Genomic DNA, 17,409 nt, shown 5'->3' on the forward strand with positions numbered 1-17,409 from the left:
CTTGATAAAGGTTTCTATTTCTAATGATGAAGTGCAGTCTAGGGAGGAGAGGGCATTGGTGTAGTTACTGGTTTTTGTTTGATTGATGTCAGATTCGAAGTGGTTGGTAGGATTGGCAGAGGAAGAGAACTTGGATAGCAAATTATCCACTTTGGTTTGGAAGAATGTGGCAAGTTCTTCACATTTGGATTTGGCTACTACATCAGGGATGTGAGGGGTAGCTGTTTTAGTGAGAGAATTCACGTAATCGTATAATACTTTAGGGTTGTATTGGAATTGATGAATTTTGTTGGCATAGAAGTCTCGCTTTGTCTTGTTAAGTTTGTCACTATAGAGATTTAGGGAGGATTTAAATTGTGCCAGGTGCGTTTGTGAAGGATCCTTGCGCCAGATCTTTTCAGATTTCTGAAGGAGTTGTTTGAGATTTTTTAACTCTTGGGAATACCATGGTTTCTTACTCTTGTTGTTTTGTGGGCAGACACTTTTGGATTGTAGGGGACAGGTGGTGTTGGCTATACTATTGGTGATGTCAAACCATGAGGTAAGCGCAGTGTCTGCAATGGTGAGCTCTAGGTGGTCAAGTTTGTTGGTGAGAGCCGATATAAGGTCGTCTCTTGTGCAATTTTTTCTGTAGTGAATGGTTATGTTTGTGTTGTCATGGCAGGTGGGTGTCTTAATGGAAAGAGAGGTTTCAATGAGGTGATGATCTGACCAGGGGATGGGTGTGTGGGAAGGGTGATCAATTTGTATGAGGGCATTGGTGAATAGAAGGTCGAGGGTATGGCCCGCCTTGTGAGTAGGAAAATGGATAGATTGCTTATATCCTAAAGCATTTAGTGAATCAAGAAAAGCGTCACAAGAAGGGGTGCGAGGGGAGCTATCAACATGCAAGTTGAAATCTCCAAGTATGATGGCTGGAATGTCAATGGAGATATTCGTTGCAATGTATTCTATAAGAGTTGAGGGGTTGTTATGTAGGGTACCTGGGGGGGCGTATATGAGACATAATTGTAAAGAGGGGGATTTGAAAAGGCCTATTTCAATTTTCGGAGGGGGCGGAGTAGAGTGGAGAATCATGTTGAACTTTTTCTTTATGATTAAGAGTAAACCTCCTCCTTTCTTTTTTGGCCTGGGGATGGAGAAAGTATCATATGTTTCGGAAGGAAGCTGATTAAGGAGGACAGAGTCGGTATCCTTTAGCCAGGTCTCTGTTAAGGCACAAATATCTGGGTCTTGGTCGGAGAGTAGGTTGCAGAGAAGGGGTATCTTTTTGTTTAGAGATTGGACATTGAGGAGGACAAGAGATAGTGCAGTAAGACCAATAATTTGGGTAAGAGGGGGGGGGCGATCATGGAAGGGAGAATAGTTTTTATATGAGAGTGGTGTCGTGGGTATAGGGGGATGATGGGTCTGCGTTTGTTATAGTTGAGGATGGAGATCTGGTGCTGATGCATTTTGTAGGATGGGGAGTTGGGAGGAGGTGTGAGAAAGGAAAGAAGGAAACAAGAAAAAGAAAGGATAATGAGGGATAATTGGGTGATTAGTGCAGCTGTGTTGTGGTGATGGAGAGAAGCACAATAATAGGTAAAAACTTCAATTTTGAGTACAGTGAGAGGAGCTCCATAATAGGCAAAACACTTCACTTTTTGAGCACAGTGAGAAGGAGCACATCTGTGAAGGAACAGGTGGCAAGTTCATGCGCCGGGGGATATAGCCTAGAAAAAGGAGGGCTCTTACCCCAACAGGAGGGTCACTTCCTTCTTTGACCCTTTGTTTTTGACTGGGCAGCGATTTGGGAGGATGACCAAAGGCTAGTTCTCACCGAGTTGGTGGGCGGGAGGTAGACTGAAAAATTTGGGGTATGAGGAGTGACGTCAGATTTATGGTGCCGTTCGAGAGGGCCGCTCGAAGGGGCGCTCAAAGGGGCAGGCCCCTTTGTCGCGCTCCTTCGGCGCGTGACGCTAGGCGCGTGACGCCTGGACGGAAGGGACTTTTAAATCCCAGCGCGGGCTGCCTTGATAGGCCGGCTGTCGCTGGAGCGTCGAGGGTTGGCTGTCCGTCGGTGGAGGCGGGGCGATCGGCCCGGAGCGGATGAGGACGGCGCCCGGAGTGAGGTAAGGTCGGCAGGCCGGTTAAGCCTCGTGGTCGGCGAAAGGGGATTAACAATTAACATAGTAACATAGTAATGACGGCAGAAAAAGACCAAAATGGTCTAACCAGCAAGCTTCCCAAGGTAGTAACTGCTGCTCCGTGCAGGTTACCCCCATGTTTCCCTTAAGGGTAGTAACTGCTGCTCTGTGCAGGTTACCCCCATGTTTCTCTTAAGGGTAGTAACTGCCGCTCCATGCTGGTTACCCCCATGTTTCTGTTAAGGGTAGTAACTGCCGCTCTGTGCAGGTTACCCCCATGTTTCTGTTAAGGGCAGTAACTGCCGCTCCATGCAGGTTACCCCCATGTTTCTGTTAAGGGCAGTAACTGCCGCTCTGTGCAGGTTACCCCCATGTTTCTGCTAAGGGTAGTAACTGCCGCTCTGTGCAGATTACCCCCATGTTTCTGGAAAGGGCAGTAACTGTCGCTCCATGCAGGTTACCCCCATGTTTCTGTTAAGGGAAGTAACTGCCGCTCTGTGCAGGTTACCCCCATGTTTCTGTTAAGGGTAGTAACTGCCACTCCGTGCAGGTTACCCCCATGGTTCTGTTAAGGGTAGTAAATGCCACTCCATGCAGGTTACCCCCATGTTTCTGTTAAGGGCAGTAACTGCCGCTCTGTGCAGGTTACCCCCATGTTTCTGTTAAGGGCAGTAACTGCCGCTCTGTGCAGGTTACCCCCATGGTTCTCTTAAGGGTAGTAACTGCCACTCTGTGCAGGTTACCCCCATGTTTCTCTTAAGGGTAGTAACTGCCGCCCCGTGCAGGTTACCCCCATGTTTCTCTTAAGGGTAGTAACTGCCTCTCTATGCCGGTTTAGCTTTTCTTTTTATGCCCATCTTCTAGCCTTTTAGGGATCCACAGTGTTTATCCCATGTCCCTTTGAAATCCTTCACAGTTTTAGTCTTCACCACATCCTCCAGAAGGGCATTCCAGGCAAAACTTTGGAATTTATCGCCGGAGGATGTGGTTAGTGCAGTTAATGTAGCTGGGTTTAAAAAAGGTTTGAATAAGTTCCTGGAGGAGAAGTCGATTAATGGCAAATAATCAAGCTGAAAGATAATAGCCACAGCTATTACTGTCAATGGATGCATTTAATGGTTGGGTACTTGCCAAGTACTTGTAATCTGGATTGGCCACTATTGAAAACAGGATGCTGGGCTTGATGGACTCTCAGTCTGACCCATTTATGGCGATTTCTTATGTTCAGTCTGACAGCGCCACCTAGTGGTGACACGCCATATAACATAACATCCATTTACACATTAACGATCAGGATACGTTTGGCTTCCAGCTCAATCACAATTGGCTTTTCTTGGGCTACAGTGCCTGAACCTTCATTTGTAATTACCTACAGTTTTTCCCCTATTTGATATCGCCTCCAAATTCATCCCAGCATTGGCCAGGAACTCCCTCCAGAACCCAGCTAGCATGGTCCATAAGTGTGATTGCTGAGCAATGGCTGATACACCCCCCTCCCCCCCCCCCATACACACACACACACAGCCAGACCTGTGAACATTACCTTCCCAGGATCTTCAGCCCCAGGTGACCCAGGGAGCAGAAGCCTGACTTGGGAAATGAAACCAAGATTCTCCACAGGGCAGTGCACAGCACCCACCACTGAGTCACCTTCCCCTCCCCACCCCTGCCCATACAGCCGGCAGCCACAGACTGTGGCTCCTTCCAGTAAAGGCACTGCTAGGTCCTTGAAACATTCGGTGCTTGGGTCCACGTCTGATCCTAAGCCAAGTGGCACCTTTTCTGGCAGTGGGAGGGGAACCCAGCAACGAACTGCTGCTCACGTGCACCGATCCATGCCCGGGTGCATCCGTCTTCTCTCTGCCAGGCGGCGGAGCATGCGCGAGAACCTGGGAAGCAGCTAACGCCAGGGACAAGCCGAGGGTCGCGGGAGCACATTTCTGGCTTAGGAATGCCCTGTGCTGGTTCCTTACCTCCTACGATTGTTCACTTAAGTAGCTCCCCCTTCTAGGAAACCTTTCTTATTTATTTATTTATTTAAAGTTTTTTATATACCGCCACTCATCAGAGATATCGCGTCGGTGTACAGCGAACAGGAACATACGCCAAAGCGTTATACATATAACATCAGGTTAATAAATAGTCACAAGGAGCAAAACAGAATTGGTGTATAATGGAGAAGTATAGGGTGGATAGAGGAAAGGCATATATAGGGAGACGATACACATATATGTATCATGTATAAGCATGTGTGAATAACCATGTCTTGAGTTTTTGCTTGAATATCTTGGGAGACAGCTCAAGGCGTAGTTCCGTGGGCATAGTGTTCCATAAGAAGGGGCCAGAAAAAGCTCATGCTTTGGTGGAAGCATGGTTATATAATTTGGGCGAGGCGGTCTGTAAAGTGGCGAGGTATGGATTTCTGGTGGGTTTATTGGATGTTTGAAATTGTATTGAGTTGTTAAACCATTTCAATTCAGGATTGTGGAGGGCTTTATGGATGAGTGATAGTGTTTTGTATTGTATGCGAGATTGAATAGGGAGCCAGTGTAGCCCTTTTAAAACTGGGGAAATTTGTTCCTTTGAGTTTGTGTTAGTAAGGATACGGGCTGCAGTATTTTGCAGTATTTGTAAGGGGCGGATGGCATTTTTGGGTAGACCTAAGAGAAGTGAATTACAATAGTCAGTTTTGGAAAATATCATAGCTTGTAGAACTGTACGGAAGTCAGAGAAGTGAAGCAAGGGTTTCAATTTTTTGAGTGTATGTATTTTGAAAAAACACTCTTTAAGAATTGCATTAATAAATTTATTGAGGGTCATTTGGTCGTCAAGAATGACTCCTAGGTCTCGGACTTGGTGGGAGAATTGTATGTGAGGAGCTGATATGGGTGTTATAGGGGAGGTATGTAGGGGTGTAGGAGCAGATATAATCATAAGTTCCGTTTTTGTAGAGTTAAGGGCAAGTTGTAAGGATGTTAAGAGGTTGTTGATTGAAGCGAGAGTGGTATCCCAAATTTCAAGGGCTTTAGGTACTGATTCAGATATCGGAATGATGATTTGTACATCATCAGCGTACAAAACGTATACGCTGATGATGTACAAAAAGTGATGATGATGTACAAAAAGTATACGCTGATGATGTACAAAAAGTGATGATGATGTACAAAAAGTGATGATGATGTACAAAAAGTATACGCTGATGATGTACAAAAAGTGATGATGATGTACAAAAAGTGTACACTAGTGCTGGCTGCAAAGATCTGAGCAGAGCTCCAAAAACGTTTCAGTGTGTGGTGGCCAGCAAGATTTTTAGTCGCCGACACTAGATATCAAATAGCTCTCATTTAAGGCGTGGGGTGGGATACACACAGTTTTTAAAGGGTTAATAACTGTATTGCAGATGTAATCGATTAATACTGCAACATGTCACGTATTCCAATCACTCCCAAAAATAAAACAGCTGCTTTTCTACCTTTGCTGACCAAGGATTTTTTTCCATCACAAGGTGGCGCTATCTTTCCTCTTGTCTGTGTTCCCAATCCTTTTCCTGGCTTTCCTTCCATTTTTCCTTTCCTTGGGTTTCATCTCCTTTCTCAGTCTCTTCCACCACTTCCAAAATTTTGTCTCTCGTCTGATTTCTCATTTTGCTCTTCACTCCAGCTGTCTTTGCACCTCTTCACTTCTCCCCGTCTTACCCATCTTTTATTTTAAATCTAACACATCTACTTTACCTCTCAGCCTCTTACCTCCTTCTTCCCTTCTCCTACCGCTTCTCTTCCCATCCTCACTTACTCTCGCTCAACCTCTTGCTTGCCCTTCCCACCCCTCCTTAGCTCTCAACTGAATCTAAGCCTCCTAACGAATTACAGTCCTGCAGCTCCTCCTTTCAGTTCCTGTCCTCCTTTACCTTCTCAGTCTCTCTCCTCTCACTCCCCCAGCCTCACTCACCTTCCCCTGGTACTTCCCTCACCCACTCCAGCCTCATCTATCTTCCCCCGGTACTCTCTGCCCAGCCTCAATAAACCTCACCAGCAGGACACAGCTGATCCATGGGGCTGCCGCAGCAGAGAGCGGGCACAGAGTTGGCAGCAGGACCACCACGGGAACGAGGAGCATGGGCCCACATTGCTTCAGTAGCTCCATGGTGCACCCTAATCAGTCGCATCCTGCCATTGCCCTCATTCTGTTCACCAGTTTGGGGCACTGGTGAACAGAATGAGGGCACAAGGCCCTGTGTGCTCATACCTAGTGACACCCAGGCTCTCCAGAACCCATTCTGGCCAGCAGGAGTCACCACTGTGCTGAGCCTTCCCCAGGGCTGACCACAGCATCTCCACGCCTTGCAAACCCAAATAGCAGAAGCCAGGCTTGCTAACGAAACCCAACTCTCCCTCATGGCACTGCACAACAATGTTACTGAGCCAGCTTGTGCTTGTTGTATTTTTAGATCTCTCAATCCTCTAATGAGAAACAGAAATATCTTCTGAGGTTGTTATTCTCGCTCGTTTCTCGGATTCGTGTTTCCAGTGGGATCACCAAGCTCCTTCAGGACAGTTAATTAACCAACTGCAACATGCTTTTCAGTCACCCATACATAGTAACATAGTAAATGACAGCAAGTGAAGATCAATCTGCCCAACCAGTCTGCCCAGTTGTCTATTTAGTTCCCAAACTTCAAAGTTTCCTTACTTCAAACCAACACTGTCTCCCCACCATGATTTCAGCTCTATTCCCACTACTGCCCTCCATATCTGTCCCAGACATGCTCATTGATATGAGGGTTGTAACCAAGGCCATCTTGTACAGATCACCCCATCCATCTTGGAAGCCTTGCTGCTGTTAGTGTTATAACTATGGATGTCCATGGAGGTAACCCAATATGGTAAGCAGAGTTGCTTACCTGTAACAGGTGTTCTCCAAGGACAGCAGGATGTTAGTCCTCACACATGGGTGACATCATCAGATGGTGCCCAATCATGGAAAACTTATGTCAAAGTTTCTAGAATTTTGACTTGATCACATTGAGCACGTGCAGCATGCCCTATACCATGGGAAACTGATAAGCATGGGGGTAAACTACCCGATGCAGCAGATACTACCATAAGCTTGCTAGGCAGGCTGGATGGACCATTTGGTTCTTTTCTGCCGGCATTTCTATGTTTATATGTAACACAGAATTAATTATAGAACAAAAACAGAAGAAACCCAACTCGGTGGGGTGGCAGGCAGGTTTCGTGAGGACTAACAACCTGCTATCCTCGGAGAACACCTGTTACAGCAAAGCAACTCTGCTTTCTCCGAGGAAATGCAGGATGGTAGTCCTCAAACATGGGTAAATCCCTAGCTACAGGCTGTCCCCCAACATAAAATGAGACTACCCAAACCAGGAGCCAATGGACACAACAGTGGTTCTGTAAGTAACGCGAGGGGGATACTCAAATAAATAAATCAAACGGCGGATCTCCTTTCAAAGCCCTCCTATCCAAATTATCCTAACCACAGATGCATCCACCCTGGGTTGGGGGAGCTCATGTAGATAGGCTCAGCAGTCAGGGTATCTGGTCTGCCCAGGAATGCTGTTGCCAAATCAGTTTCCTGGAGCTCTGAGCGATCAGGTATGTGCTATGGGCTTTTAGAGATCGGCTGTCCAACAAAGTTGTCCTGATTCAAATCGACAACCACGTAGCGATGCGGTAAGTCAACAAGCAAGGAGGTATGGGTTCGTACCTTCTGTGTCAGGAGGCAGTTCATACGGGGTCCTGGGCCCTCTCTCACAGGATAGTGCTCAGGGCCATGTACCTGCCAGAACGGAGAATGTGTTAGTGAACAGACTAACCTGGGCTTCCAGAGACCCACAAATGGTCTCTGGACCAAGGGGTCATGAATCGGATCTTACACCTCTGGCGAAGCCCAGATGTGGATTTATTTGCAGCGCCTTGGAATAGGAAGGTTCCTCAGTTCTGCTCCCTGTACAGGACAAGCGACAAACCAGCCATGGATGCCCTCACCTGACATTGGGGTGAGGGCAGCACTGGGGGTTTTGGTATAAAACTTTTAACCATGAGACAAAATCCCCTGTTATCCCATACTGTTGGAGGACCCAAAACATATAGTCCCAGGACAGGGAATCAAAAGCCTTTTCAGCATCTAAACTGAGGATTAGAGCCTCCTCCTTCGAGTGGTAACTAAGGGCTGCAATGAGACGTCTCACATTTTGGACCCCCTGTCGCCGTTGGACAAGCCAGTCTGATCGGAGTATATCAAAATAGGCAGGATATTACTAAGCCGGGCCGCCAGGACCGCCACAAAGATTTTTATGTCAACATTAATGAGGGAAATGGGTCTGTAAGATCCCACATCCATTGGATCCCTACCCTTCTTTGGTAGAAGAATGATAGCCGAACGATTTTCTTCCGGTGGGAGGTGTGTATTCTGAATCAAAGAGTTACAGTAAGATACGAGACTCAACAACAGAGGAAACTTTAAGGCTTTATAAAACTCATTGCTAAGCCCATCAGGACCAGCCGCCTTACCCTTTTTGAGTTTCTGTATGATGGCAAAAATTTCAGAATCCACAATGCGTGTGTTTAGTGCCTGGAGCTGATCACCAAGCGGTGGAGGCCAAGTAAAGTTTTGAAAAAACTCCGCCGACATGGACTGAGTGTGAGGTTTGGAAGCGTATAATTTCTTATAATAAGCTATGAAACTGGCTTCAATATCTTTCTGATGAGTGTGATAGGTTCCATCGCTACCCTTAACCCCCGTGAGAAAGGATTTTGTCCGTCTGGGTCTGACATTCCCTTCTTTGAACAGCTTATATTTAAAATATCTTAAAGATTTTGAGGCCCTTTGATGCAGAGCATTATTTAGGGCTTGACGCACCCGGTCTGCCTCCTTCTTATTCACTGCGGTGGAGTCCCTTGCAAATTTCACCTGTGCTTTTTTTAACTCTGCGATAAGGCGCAATATTTCTGCATTCCGCTGCCTGTTCCGCGTGCCAACATAGGCTATAATTTTACCCCTCGTTACCATTTTTCCAGCTAGCCAGAGCGTATGCGGGGCAATGTCGGGCGTGTTATTGAATTTGATATATTTTTCCCAGCCCCCTTTAATGTACTCCTAGAAGCATACGTCAGAATCCAAGTCTGGAAGCATTCGCCAGGAAAAAGCCGAAGGAGGGGACTTACCCATCTGGAAAGTGACAGAAACAGGAGCATGATCGGAAATGGGAAAAGTCCCTATGGTAGCATCAGTAACCCGAGAGAAAAATTTTTCTGGTACCAAAATATAATCCAGCCGGGAGTGGGAGCTATGAGGGTGAGGAAAAAAAGTGAAATCTTGGTCCCCTGGATAGATATTCTCCAAATATCTAATAAATTGAACTCATGACAGAGAAAATTTACGCCTAAGTGCAGGTCATTACTGCTTATCCATGACAGTATTAAAATCTCCTCCCAGGATAAGGTCGCAGTCTGGCAATTTAGCTAAAATACCCACCAGGTGGACAAAATAGTCATGAGAATAGACATTTGGAGCATATGCATTACAGAAAGCTATTCACTGTTGGTAAAGTGTCCCCACCACCACAACATATCGACCTTCCACGTCCTGCAAAACTCTATCCAGCTGAAATGGTACCTGCTTATGTATGAGTATCGCTACTCCTCTCTGCCATGAAGAATAAGGCGAGGAGTAACAGATCCCCACCCACTCCCTCTTCAGTTTATGATGTTCCACCTCCGTCAAGTGAGTCTCCTGTAAAAAGACCACCTGTGCTTTTTTTATTTTGCTTTGTACATTTTTTATTGGCTTATACATGATGAAACATTGTAAAAACATGGTACATCCTTTGTCATAGAATGTTGTTATGTTCTGCTTACTACATATTAAGTTTACTATTTATCATGTTTATATTAAGATATATTCTGCTTTATATATTAGTTTAAAAATTCTGTTCATATTTGGATGCCTCCTTAGTTATGCTGCTCTCTGTTTATATTTTATATGTTATATGTTATCTGCTATTTGTTACATGTAACGCTCTCTAGCGAATTTTGTGGTTATCATGTAAACCGGAGTGATCTGTATTCGTACAGGAACTTCGGTATAGAAAAATAAATAAATAAATAAACATATGGAACACATCCATTCCCAGAACTCCTTGCTCCACAGGAGGCACGAAGTACCCATCCTCCCCAACAGGATTATGGGCGTCCCTCCGCCCTCTCCCCCCCACAGCCTCCCCTTCCTCCACCTCCTCTCCACATAGCATATTTCTGCTAATACTGGCTGTGGACTGAGCAAAACTTGCTAAACGTAATGAAGGGCCTAACCATCTCCCATTCAGAAAACAACGTAGGAACAAACTGTCCGTGAAGAGGCGGGGATTACCCCCCGGTATAGGGCAGTCTTTTAATAAACACAGTGAAGAGGATGCGGGATCTCTGCTGAATCCGAGTCCAGCAGGCCTTTGCCGTTCAAGGAACATTTCCTGGCTCCAGCGAGGATATGAAAGAATTGGCTTCCGCCCTTTTGCAGAAAAAAGCGGACAGCACCGTTGTGTTGGACTCGCAGCTTGGCAGGAAAAAGGAGCGCAAACTGTATCCCCCTCTTGTGTAACTCAGTATGTGCGGGAGACAGGGCTTTACGTTGTGCGGACACCGCTGCGGAGAAATCGTGGAACAGCGGGAGCCGGTGCCCCTGATATTCCACCCCAGAGCGCTGCCGAAAGGCTCGCGCATGAGCTGGGTTTTGTGTGACCACTTTAAAATTCTGGCCATCACGGGCCATGGCTTGCTAGCAGCTTCCCTGATCGGCCCCATCCTGTGCACCCGTTCATGTCGTAAGTGGCCCGAAGGTAAAGTCAGACCCAGTTGATTCGGTAGCCAAGTTTCAATAAGATCATACGGTTCTTGGTCTGGTACAGATTCTGGGAGGCCGATTGCTTTAATATTATTCCGCCGGCTTCTATTCTCTTGATCATCTAGGCGGTCCAGCAATGAGGTATTTTGCGCAGATAAAGCTTGTACTTGCCTTTCCACAACGTGCAGCCGGTCTTGTTGCAGAGTGTCTTTTTGTATGTTTGTACAGCGCTGCGTTATGTCATGTAGCGCTAGAGAAATGTTAAATAGTGGTAGTATTTTCTTAAAACTTTGTACATAATGGGACCACTGGCAAATCTATTCCTAGTTCTTGTTCCCATTTTTTGCTGGCTATTGTCATAACTCTTGAATGATCTTCTTTTCATCAGAGTACGGTACCAGGAGGAAAGAGTGTGCCATCCTGGGTCTTCTATGTCAAACCAATCCAACAGGAATTCCCTGGGTTCTTGTCCCCAATTATTTACTCCCAGTGAACAAATGTATTGTCTAAATTGCAAATAACGCAAAATAATTCTTACAGTCCAGCCCATATTCTGTTAGTAAATCCTGAAAAGACTGTAAACCCCCCACCCTCATTTAATACTAATGTACTTTTGTTCAAAGATTTCCAAGGAGTGTGGCGAGGCCTAAATACTGAAAGTTATGGGTCCATAAAGCCCTTCTGCTAGCGAAAAAATCTATTTTACAGTGCTGGCTAATTGAAGGCCCACCGATGCTGACTCAGTGGCAGAACCAAGTCTACCAGATATTCATATCCGAAAAATACATCAAAAAACTGACATGCAGAGGAAGAAAAGGGTCTTTCTATTTATTTGGAACCAGTACCTGCAATCCTTGCCACATAGGGCAAGAAGAATGATTCTTAATGATTATGGACTGAGCTTATTTTAGTCGCACATAAAGAACTGCAGTAGTTGAGAGGATGACCATAGAGGCAGATTGGAGTCTTGACTCTGCCAACCTCACTAAATGATGGCTCAGTACATCAAGAAAACACTGGTCTGCTGAGCTTAAATTTCATGTAGAATGATAAACTTTAACATAGAACTGATACTAACATGGGCAACATTACTTATAGCCTTAAATACCATCAATAATATTTTGAATTGCATTCTCTATTCAACTAGAAGCCAGTGTAAAGAATACAATATTGGAGAGATGACTCTGTGAGCACCCTAGCTCCCAAATTTTGAATAATTTGCAGAGCCTTTAAGGTATTTTTGGGTAAACCGACAAAGATTATTTCATAGCTAAAGTACTGCAACTCAATGAACTGTAAGACTGTTCTAAAATCCTATATCTCCAAAAAACGGTTTTAATCTTCTTAGGATTTGGAGTTTCCAGATTAGTTGTTGGACAATCTTCCTAATTTAGGATTTAAATGGAAGGCTTGGGTCAAAAATAACCTCCTAGATTTCGAACTTCAGGCACAAAAGGGATAGAACAGCCCTAGAATGTGAAGTGTAATGAGTAGTTGATAGATGATAAACTAAGAGCGTAGGGTGATTTTTCTTCCCTTGAAAAAAAATCGCCTTACAACTCAGCCCATGGAGAAGCTGAAATGTATGCTGAAGCGATAGTCTCCTTGATCCATCTTGATAGGGTAGACTTTGAAGCTGCTTCACCTTTTCCAGGATTCCCGAACACAAACAGTGTATCTGATTTGTGGAAGGAATTAGTAACCTTCAGATAATGCAACAAATAGAGCTGATATCCAAGGGATGTAGAGAGAACTCTCCTTGCTAGGATCCTCTCTCTTCTGAAAAATGGGAAGGGAGCCTACATGATTATGATTAAGATTAAAATTTGATACCACCTTTGGAAGAAAGGAAGGTATCAGTCTAATCATCACCTTTTCCTTAGAAAATACTAGATACAGATCCCTACATGAGAGGGCCTGAAGTTCTGAAATCCTTCTAGCTGAACAAATAGCCACCAGAAAAAAAATTGCATTTATCACCACATCCTTAACTGAGGAGGCTCTCTTCAAAGCCTCAAATGGAGCCCCAGACAAACCTCTAAGCACCAGATTCAAATCCCAGGAAGGCAAGACCTGTCTGAATGGAGGCCTGATCTGTTTAACCCCCTTAAACTAAGATACATGTGGATGAGAAACCAGAGAAGAACCCTGAATCTTTCCTCTGAAACATGCTAGAACCACTGCCTGTACCTTAATGGAATTCACTCAATCCCTTATCCAGCCCAACTAAAAAAAACGATACAATTTGAGAAACAGATGCTTTCCTGGGACACACCCCAGCTCCTTAACACCAAGATTCAAAAGGTTCTCCACACTCTGGAATAGGACAGGGAAGTAAAACTTCCTGTCCTTTAACATCAATGCAGTCATTGAGGAAGAATACCTTATTCTCTTCAATCTTTCCTTCTCAAGAGCCATGCCAAAAGCAAGAACCCCATTGGATCTTCCATCACAATTAGACCCGGATGCAACAATTCTCTGACCAGAGGAAGATGCATTGCTTTCCCACCATGAGATGCATCAGGTCGGCATACCAAGGTCTTCTCAGTCAGTCTGGAGCCACTAAGATAACCAAACCTGGATGTGTCATCATCCTTTGCAGCACTCTTCCTATCATCGGTCAAAGTGGAAACACAGAGTGCCTTGGACTGGCCACTGCTACACCAGAGCATCTATACCTATAGACCCCTTCATATTTACTCTGCTGTAAGAGCAGAACCTTGGAGTTCTTCTTAGTGGCCATCAGAACTATCGGAGATCCCCATTCCCATACTATGTGATCGAAAGCCACCATCACCTCTGAAAAGGTACATGGGGCAGTAGCCAAACTAAACAGCAGAGCCCGAAACCTAATGTGATTTCCCATCACTACAAATCCAAGGAACCTCTGATGTTCTTTTTGGATGGGAATATGAAGAAGAGCCTCCGTGAGACATTCCCCTTTCTCTACTGCCACAATGATCCATCAGAGTGCCTCCATGTTTGAAATGCAAAATCTTTAGAAATCCAGTTACCTCCTTGAGAACCAGAATCAGTCTGAAGGTGCCCAACTTTCTGGTCACCACAAAATAGAGGGAATACCAATCCTGACTTCTCTCTCTCCCTTGAACCATAGCTTCCATCCATACCAAAGGGCTGGACTGGGAGGGAACTTCCTAAACCCCCCCCCCCCACCTTAACTCCCTCCCTCTTCCCCTCTCCTCCCTACCCCCTAAACCCTTCCCAGCAACCTACTTTTTAAATTTTACTACTTACTGCTTCCATGGAGCAGAAGTAGTTTCTGCGCTTCCCCGGCCGGCCTCCGTCCCGCCCCGCCCGGTCCACACACCCCGCCCCTTTTTCAGGGCCCGGCACTTACACACGTGGCCGGACTCTCCTGAAAATGCGCGCGGCGTGCACAGGGCCCGACCCTGCATGTAAGTTCCAATTTTTACGTGCGCGGCCATTTTAAAATTTGGCCTTAAATTATTTTAGTGTTGGGGCCTTGCCCAGTAACTCCGTGGTAAGCACTGTGAGCTGCCAAGCATGAGACCTGGTTTTGATTCCTCAGCTGTTCAGACTCTCTTGGACCTGAGCTGCTACAAAGTTTGTATTCACAGCACCTCCTGGTGGCAAAAGAGGAGCAGAAGCTCAAGCCATTGTACAGAGACCCAAAGAGAGCGGCCGTCTGTGGCCCCTGGCTGAGAAGGTTCACGGCAATAGCTGTGGCAGTCAAGCAGGAGAGGGTGAAAATGGAAGATAGCTATAAAGATTCAGGGTGCCAGAGCCCACTAGAAGCCAGTTCTGAGAGAACTGGAAGCCAAAAGAAGCAAGAGGAGACCATCAGGCCCCCCACTCAGAAAACTTATATATAGATAGATATGAAAATAAAGATTATTATTGCAGAACACTTATGCAAAAACCAAGCAACTTTTATTAGAGCATATTCAAAAAATTCAAATCAGCATATAAAAATGCAAGATATCAAAATAGCACAATCGCCAATACAAAAACGTTTAAAATGTCATAAAAAACAATCCTTAGATGAACTATTTATAACAGCCAATGTTGACTATGCAGGTGTTATCCTGTCTTCACGTGAGAATCGATCCTTAGCTGGCTTGTTACTGCTATCAGTGCTGATGTCTATAGTCCACTTAAGATGTCTTCTCTCTGTCAGGAACCCATTTAAACATTTTTGTATTGGAGATTGTGCTGTTTTGATATCTTGCATTTTTATATACTGATTTGAAGTTTTTGAATATGCTCTAATTTTTGCATAAGTGTTCTGTAATAATAATTTTTATTTTCATATGAATTTCTGAGCACTTTAGGTTTTTGTTTGCTAGTTTGTTTGTTTTTTTTTTGCTTTATATATATATATATATTTTATTTTTTTTTGCTATATATATATATATATATATAGTTTGGTTGGAGTTTGGTTTAGTTTTTTGCGAACCAGAGTAGTTTAGACATTCAAACCACTACCAAAAGATCCAGCTATGCTGGTACTTGAGAATAGCGTGATTTTCTGACTGCTAAAATACCCCAGTAATAACTCATCGGCAAGACGCTTCTGAGACAAGATTGCTCCAACCAAATGAGATGTATGTTCTTTCCTTTGTTTGCCCATCTCCACGCTCCTACGAGTAGGTGGATATTGTCCTCCTCCCTCTGAAGTCTGGAAGCGCTGTTCGGTGCAAGCCACACAGCGTTTGCTTTTAAAAACAGATCCTTCGCAATTTCTTAAGGTGCCAGCCGCTAGCTGAGGTAATAGAAGACAGTTGCCCATCAAATACCCCTCACCCGACAGCCAGTGAGTTCCCCGCACGGCTGCCAATGAAAATAAAAAAAAGAGCTTACCTGCTACCCAGATCATGTGAAAAGAGTTCGCCAGGAGGTTCTGGTCCCTGCCGAAGTTGAACGTGTGCTTCTGCTCCATGATCAAAGACTCGACCAAGAGGAAGATGAGGAACCAGAGGTACGAGGCGGAGTGAAGCAGGAACTTAATCACAGGGATCTTCAAGACCTTACCAACCTGGAGAGAAGAGAAAGCAAAAAGAAAGAAACAAAAAGCTATCATTCATGCCTTGCGCTGATTAACCATGTCATTACTTAATATTAATTAATATTTAGCATTACTTATGGCCCCTGGAAGCAGCCATTTTCTGGACGTGATCCTTTACCTCACACACATATTGGATCTGATTGGCCCATACTGGCATGATGTCATACACGTGTGGGGGGGGAGGAAAGGGCGGGTCCCCGTCTGATGGATCCAGTTGGGACCTGGGCAGATGTGGTATGAGGGAAGGAAGGCAGGCATCTGCCACGCCAATGACAGCCCCATGTCAATGAGCCAGCGGTGCTGAGGATGTACCACAAAGGAGGTGCTCCTCCAGTCCTGGAACCAGCAAGAACTAATGGAGCTGCCCAGGCGACAAAGCTAACAAAAACTTACTAAGGGATAAGAGAGGGGTGGAAAGGAATAATTTAAAAAAAAAAAAGAACTATGCGCGTGGAAAGTAATGTTACAGGCGTCTGAAGAGGACCGCGCCCAGTGGTTCAAGACTCTTATAGCCAGGGAAGCTGTAATAGGTCCCAGAAGTTGTGTGGAAGTGTCCCGGTCTTCAGAGATAGAGATGGAGATGGTCTGTGCCACAGCCATAGTTCTCCCTGCAGAGAGCTCTCATCTATACATCCTCGGACCAAACTTCAGAACAATAAATTGTTCCTAGTTTGTTCCCATCTCACTGCAACTATTATGCACATGGTCTTAACCCAGTCAATCCACATAACATGGATCATCTTTATCCAACTGTTAATTTGCAATGTTTAATCCGCTAACTATCTTCAGAATACGATGGCGTTTGGTGGTTCGGTGTCGCTATTCAAAGTTCCTTGTAAAAAGTTGAACCCACGTATTGTTTCAAAATACGAAAAAATGTTAAATGTTGAATGTTAAATGGTTTGTTGTTACTTTTCAATGTTCCTTGTAATAAGCCCAGGTCGGACCGCTCCAACCAGGGTAACTTATTGTTTATTGTAAACCGGATTGATTTGTATTGTATACAGGAATTCCGGTATATAAAAATTAAAAATAAATAAATAAATAAATACTAGGAATCTAAGTCCGTTATTACATGTTCACGTGAAATGCCTCCCCTCTTCTCCTTCCATACAGGACACCCAGCTGCAATTCCAGATTTGTTTTTCAGGCTGGCCAGCCTGAGCATTTTTACATATATGCTAAATCTGTGGATAGCTTTCAAGTTTTATTTTTTAATAGAAGATTAAATTATTCAGCTTTGACAGTGGTTGTAACAAACATGTCCCCAGTAGGGTCATGGGGGGCAGAGGAAGGATTTCCCCACTGAATGCATGAATTTGTGGTTCTGATTTTCTTAGGTCTCCCATGGTAAAATCAGAAGTGCAAATC

The 17,409-nt window shown here is 44.8% G+C and overlaps 1 protein-coding gene across 1 annotated transcript in view; it reads right to left on the reverse strand.

Moving 5' to 3' along the window:
• Positions 1-17,409, reverse strand: part of LOC115091702 (short transient receptor potential channel 2-like) — a 263,493-nt gene that overhangs the window by 45,845 nt on the left and 200,239 nt on the right. Inside the window, exon 18 of the mRNA XM_029601860.1 lies at positions 15,834-16,008. Within this exon, the coding sequence (XP_029457720.1) occupies positions 15,834-16,008 (175 nt within the window). The remainder of the gene's footprint in view (positions 1-15,833; positions 16,009-17,409) is intronic.

The sequence above is a fragment of the Rhinatrema bivittatum genome, chromosome 5 (assembly GCF_901001135.1).
Source record: "Rhinatrema bivittatum chromosome 5, aRhiBiv1.1, whole genome shotgun sequence".
Taxonomy (NCBI): domain Eukaryota; kingdom Metazoa; phylum Chordata; class Amphibia; order Gymnophiona; family Rhinatrematidae; genus Rhinatrema; species Rhinatrema bivittatum.